This window comes from Sinocyclocheilus anshuiensis, unplaced genomic scaffold (assembly GCF_001515605.1).
Source record: "Sinocyclocheilus anshuiensis isolate Anshui unplaced genomic scaffold, SAMN03320099.WGS_v1.1 scaffold115, whole genome shotgun sequence".
Classification (NCBI taxonomy): Eukaryota; Metazoa; Chordata; class Actinopteri; order Cypriniformes; family Cyprinidae; genus Sinocyclocheilus; species Sinocyclocheilus anshuiensis.
The window spans coordinates 2,419,506-2,426,035 of NW_015548219.1; the positions used below are offsets into that span (position 1 = coordinate 2,419,506).

Consider the following 6,530-nt stretch of genomic DNA (forward strand, 5'->3'; position numbering starts at 1 on the left):
AAAATGTCTGACAGAAAAGACAGAAATTGAGAATTCTGCATCTATGCTGATATTGGGAGGCAGTACTTTGGCTTTTTTGGGAAGTATCAAAACAACACATGGATAGCTGATAGCAGTCCCATCTTATTTCCATGCAAGAAATATTGCCGCTTCTCAAAGGTATTAGTCAGATATTGTGTCATTATACCCCAGAGTATCCTGTGCGCAAACAAATGATTGTTATGCAGCAGTTATTTTAAACGAGCCAGCCAAAAAGAGTCACAAAACAGCCTCAAACTCACTTGTGACACAATAAAATGGGAAATATCTGTCACTACTGCTGTTATATCACAACTTTAAGTGATGTTATATTGAATCAAGATTATATTAATTTGTGAAGCCCATATTGAAACAAATCGTAAGACAAATAACACCCCACCTCTGGACATCATATAATAGCTTTGTGTGAATAACAGACTGAGATTAGTCATTATTTGTTCTCTCCTTTGTAGCTCTCAAATCTCATTTATGTTCACGTAGACTCTCAAATATGGCATGTTAAGGTGCCAAGATGCATTGCATCAGATTTACCATTAACACAAAATTAAATTTTAAAGCTACGACTTTAAACGAAGCTTCTTGTCTGTTTCTCACACAAAGCTATCAGTGGCTTTAGAAGACGTACAATGTAGCGAATGAGTCACATGGACCAGTGTTACAGCAAGTTTGTGGTCCATTTTGCAACTTGACTTTCATTATATGGACAAGAACAGTCAGAACATTCTGTTTTGTTTTCCAATTAATTAAGTCAGATGTGCGAGAACATAAGTGTGAGAAAGTTTATTTTGCGGTAGTACCCTATGAATGTATAGCTATGTAAAAGGTTTGTTCAATAAAAAAAATAGCAATAGTTCAAACCAATATATGACGATATGAAAAAAAACATAATTATGTGTATAACTGATGTGAGGAATTTACACCCCGCCCAGCAAAAACTCGTTGAAAAGACGTCGAAAAGACGTAAATGCCAGACGTCTAAACAACGTTAAAATTTGGTTGAAAAGTGAAAGGTGAAAAGACGTCTATAAAAAGACGTCCAAATTAAGTCTAAATTTGGTTGAAAAGTTAAAGGTGAAAAGACGTATGTTCAGGCCTAATTACTGTCAAAATAAGACAATTCACAAGAGTACCAAAACATTTATTGACACATTAAATACATCTTTTACGTAAAAAAAAGCTTAAGCCTACATTTTCAAACATACCATAAAAACAGTAATATTGTGAAATATAACTACAAAAATAATTATTTTCTATGTGAATGCATTGCAAAATGTAATTTATTCATGTGAACTGTATTTTCAGCATCATTACTCCAGTCTTCAGTGTCACATGATCTTCAGAAATCATTCTAATATACTGATTTGCTTTAATATTTATGTTTTATGTATTTTTAAAATATATTTCAATATATTCAGCAGTGCTTCAGATATGTCAAATGTCTAATCTATTTCTTCACTTGCTACATTTATGCTCATGGCTATATTAGGGCTATGTGGTCCGAAATAAACGTGCTACTGCTAAATTTGGACTAAATTAGACGGACCAAACAAAGCTCAGTTTTCAACATCTATTGTGAACTACATTTGGACCAAAATAGATGGACCAAACAAAAAACAATTTTCAACGTCGCTTTTTGGGCTAAATTTGGACCAAATCCGACGGACCAAACGAAGACCAATTTTCAACGTCGCTTTTTGGGCTAAAAGAAGTCCATGACGGGCCGACTTGATTTAGCCCAAAAAACGACGTCCAAATGACGTCTGGTGCTGGGTGGGACACCTCCCATAATGTAGAAAACCCAACATTTCTACACATACTGTGCCATTACATAATTATTTTTAAGCCTTTCAGTCAGTCAGTCAGTACGGAAATCCACCAGCTAGCCATGTCTGTCCTCGAATATTCCTTAAAATATATCCTGCTCTCGTCAAAAATATAGCGACGGAAGACTGAGAAAATACGCTGAGATTTCTAGATGCCAGTTCACCTCATCCAAATTAACTCCATGTCTAAAGGCTTTAGCATCGAGCACAGACATGTTCTGAGGGAGGACGCGTATAGGGAACCAAATCTGCTTCCCCCAGTGCTGTTTTTTTCTCCTCAGCCTTTGTCAACTGAGGTTTTGAGGGAAGGGGCTGCATATTCGCATAGGGTTTCGTAGGGCTGTCTACGTTTTACTTAATCTGGGACCGAGTGGCACATCTCTCTTCAGTCTTCTCTTCACGACGAACGAACGAAATATCCGTCCGGTGTTTAGTCACAGAGAGATGTCTGAGGATGCGCATCAATACCTTATTCATCAGTTGTCTCTCCACGGAGCCCGTCTTTGAATGTTTTACCCCGAGCATGAATGGAGCTGCTTGAGGATATACTACCTTTTCATCGGTTTGTAGGGAATTATGAAGCTCTCGACATCTGAACACATGAATTAAAGCGATAAAACGTCTATGACGGGCGTTACGGGACGACTACGCAAAGCCATCGCGGCATATGCTGATTTTTTTCTTTTGTTTAAATTTTCGTCATGTTCTCTTACAGCTTTATATGAGGCAAGTATATCGAAGTATTTATTTCACGATATTTTCGAATCTATTGGATGTCTGAAATGTTCGTGCTGGAATAAGGGAGAAGTTGGTCACCGTTTTATACAGTCGACAGTCAGATCGGATCTGCTATTTTTTTTTTTTTTCCAACTGAATACCGAGTTGTGTTGCACTGCGGTAAATCAGAACTCGACGCGCGCGGTCGTTGACGGCTGCCTTTCAAACATATCATAATAAGCATGCATATGGTATTGTGAGCGATTGCAATTAATGCATCTCTCTACAGGTGCCTGAACCGGTGCCAGTTTCTGAAAAGAACCGATTTTGTAACCTGTCTGCATTCTAGATGCTGGTTTGCTTGAACCTTTGCCGATTTCCACATGGGAAAAACAAAATATCTCAGGCGTGTGTAAAAGCCTGTAGGAAGCAGTTTAGTTGTAGGAGTTTGGCTGCATTAAAACGTGAAGTAGTTTATCAAAGCGTCATATTGCAATAAACGACTGATTAAGCCTTGCATTGTGAAGCATATAGTGCAGAATGCCATAATATATATATATTTTGAACGCACATTTGTCTTTGCTAGAAATTAATGTTTAGCAAGAAACTCAAGTTTAAATTAGTCTTTCACACCTGGAGTTAAAGTTTTTGTTTGCTTTTGATACTGATGCATTATGAATAACTTTTTAAAAACTGTTTACAGTTCATATATCAATTTCTTTATTTTAGACCTGTTTAAAATGTAAATGTTATACATTTTTAAAATCTCTTCATGTCTTATTTTGTTTTTGAACTCACTGTGAGATCTTTTTTTTCCCCAGCTGTGTCTTTGTCGATAGGATCAAATCGGACTGCATCTTCTAAATGAAGTTATCCAGCCATGCAATGTTCCTGGAAGGCTGTGATTCTACTTGCATTGGTGTCCATAGCGATCCAATACACAGCAATCAGGACTTTCACAGCTAAGCCTTTTCATATGTGCCCTGTTCCTAACCCTTTGAACTGTGGCTTGGGACAGGATGTGGAGTCCTTCGATCGGATGTGTGATGAGTACCCATATTTTAATTACAATTCCTCCAGGAAGACTCACATCCTCATCTTGGCGACCACCCGCAGCGGCTCCTCTTTCGTTGGACAGCTGTTCAACCAGCACTCAGATGTGTTCTATCTCTTTGAACCGCTCTATCATGTCCAAACGACCTTAATCCCTCACCTTTCTCCCAGCAGATATGCTGTTGAGCGCAGAGTGATGCTGGGAGCCAGTCGTGACCTTCTTAGAAGCTTGTACAACTGCGACTTGTATTTCTTAGAGAGTTACATCAAGCCGCAGCCGGCAAACCATACCACGGATAAACTGTTTCGACGAGGAGCCAGCAAAGCCCTCTGCTCTATGCCGGTCTGTGATGCTTTAAGCCCCAGCGATGGCAATATAGAAGAGGGGGATTGTGTTCGAAAGTGTGCCTCCCTTAACTTGACCCTCGCTACCGAATCATGTCGGGAAAGACGGCACGTGGCCATTAAAACAGTGCGTATTCCAGAGGTCAATGATCTCAAGGCACTGATCGAGGACCCTCGGCTTAATCTGAAAGTTATCCAGCTGGTGAGGGATCCGCGTGGGATATTATCTTCTAGGATTGAAACCTTTCGGGACACATACCGCCTATGGCGGATCTGGAGAGCCACAGGCCGTAAACCTTACAACTTGGATTTGACTCAGCTCACGACAGTGTGCGACGACTTTCTGAACTCTGTGTCCACCGGCTTGAGCCGACCGCCGTGGCTTCGTGGACGGTACATGCTGGTGAGATACGAGGACCTGGCCAGGAATCCACTCCAAAAAACCAAGGAGGTTTATGAATTCCTTGGTCTTTCTTTGGAAAAAAGTGTGGTGGACTGGATAAACAACAACACAAGAGGCAATAACGATATGTCAGCAAAGCATAAGTATGGCACGTTGAGAGACTCAGCGGCCAATGCAGAGAGCTGGAGGTTGAAATTGTCTCATGACATAGTTGATTACACACAAACTGTTTGTCAGCACATTTTAGATGAGCTCGGCTACAAAGCTGTCAACTCCCCCGATGAGCTGAAAAACATGTCACTCTCTCTCATTGAGGACAAAACCTTCATACCTTTTTTGTAACAAAGGTAATCATGTGCATGCACAACTATTTTTCTACATTTATATTCTTGCCTTAATGTGATTGACATTTGCACTATGAACTTTTTTTACTTCGGAGACTCCCTCGCAGTCACCCTATGATTTTATGAACAGCACAAGAACCAAAACACTTAGCTGTAAAGAGATCTCAACTTCACCTCGATTCCAGCGATTGCATTGAGATAGTAATGTTCATTATTTATATATTAGAGCAGAGCACCACACTATTGACAAAGAAATTCTGTATGCTGGTAATTGCTTTGACAACAGTGAATGTGAATATTTTGTCAAAGAACCCAGACTATTCTCAAGAAATCTTTAATGTGGGACTGAAATGCTGTCATGTATAATAACAGCCGTGCAATAAAATTGTGAATGTCACAGTCAGACTATTTCTCAGGTTGTTTCTCAGGGGCCGTTTACACAACAACGTTTTCAGCCAAAAACAGGAAACTTTTTATGCGTTTTGCCGGTTCGTTTACACAACAATGGCATTTTGGGGACTGAAAGCGCATATTTTTGAAAACAGGTTTCAAAGTGCACGTTTTTGAAAACGCCACCGTTATCGTTTCCTTGTGAACACCCAATACGGGAATCTTTGAAAACGGTGACGTTATGTGCATGCATAGTACATGTTAGGTATGTAGACATGCGCAGTACGTGTCGATTTTAGGGAAAGCAAGCGCGAACAAACATACACAACAATGGTGGAGTACATGGTACTGTTGTTGCTGCTCAAGAGTTTGCTAACGCTTCTTCAGCAAAGTGTAGATTTACTTCACCAATATTACAACCAACAGCCGAGATGCATCATATACAACATATAATCGTCACTTCCCTACAGGTACTGTTTACTAACAAGGTGACAGCGCCAACTACTGGCCTGGCATACGTAATACAGCATTTTTGGCCGTTTTCGCGGATATGTGTAAACGCGAATCGTTTTGAAAACGTTGTCATGTATATGTGAAACTATTAAAAACACAAGGGAAAAACTTTTCAGTTTTTGACTACATCATTGTCGTGTAAACGTAGCCTCAGTGTAAAGTCTTGTCTGCCATAGAGTTTTTGGGGTTTAAACTTGCGTTTGGTTTGCTTTTAGAATGCATAATACATTGGTGCTGTATCCAGGTAAAAAAAAGCAAATCTAAAGTAAACTCATGCACTTCATTCTGCTTGCTTTGGGTGGTTATGATTTACAAATAAGTTGTAAAATTCAATCAGTCATTGCTGTTACATCACAATCATATGTTTTTTTGTCCAGTGTATCAAGTTTTTAGAGTGGTAGTTTAATGTACATTTAGAGATTTTCATATGAAATGCATGAAATTATTCATTCTTTAGTGGCTGTCCTCATCATCATATCACTAATTTTCATTGATTCAGTGCATATAGATTTGTATTTAGTGTCCATGGAACATTGTTTGGCTCAATGTATGTGAAAGAGACGTTTGCTATTTTCGAAATCTTAATAAACGTAGAGAAGCAGAAATAAGATGTAATCACTGGCGAAACCACTATTTTCATGTACACCGTGGACTAAGCGGAGTCCAGCCCGGGGTTGTCACATGTGGATGCTGCAAGCCTGCCCACCGCGCCGTTCTGAAGCCCACTGGCCGCCGCTCACTCAAGCCGGCCTCCGCTCACTCTAGGCTGCCGCCCGCGCTCACTCTAGCCCCCGGCCTCTGCTCACTCTAGGCCTCCGGTCTCCGCTCGCTCTAGCCCGCTGTGTGTGACGCTGTGTTTCGTTGTGAAAGCGAAACTACTTTGTTTGGCCTTCCAAAAGAGGA

The 6,530-nt window shown here is 40.1% G+C and overlaps 1 protein-coding gene across 2 annotated transcripts; it reads left to right on the top strand.

Moving 5' to 3' along the window:
* Positions 1 to 2,071: 2,071 nt before the first annotated feature.
* LOC107654173 (carbohydrate sulfotransferase 1) lies at positions 2,072 to 5,229 on the top strand. 2 transcript variants are annotated; one of them, XM_016441142.1, is made up of 2 exons: positions 2,072 to 2,588; positions 3,401 to 5,229. In XM_016441142.1, exon 2 carries the CDS (start codon positions 3,460 to 3,462, stop codon positions 4,720 to 4,722), a length of 1,263 nt encoding a protein of 420 aa, XP_016296628.1. In that variant the 5' UTR covers positions 2,072 to 2,588; positions 3,401 to 3,459; the 3' UTR covers positions 4,723 to 5,229. The 2 variants fall into 2 exon arrangements, with proteins under 2 accessions (XP_016296628.1, XP_016296629.1); XM_016441143.1 differs by having other exon boundaries at positions 3,419 to 5,229.
* The last annotated feature ends 1,301 nt before the right edge of the window (positions 5,230 to 6,530 follow it).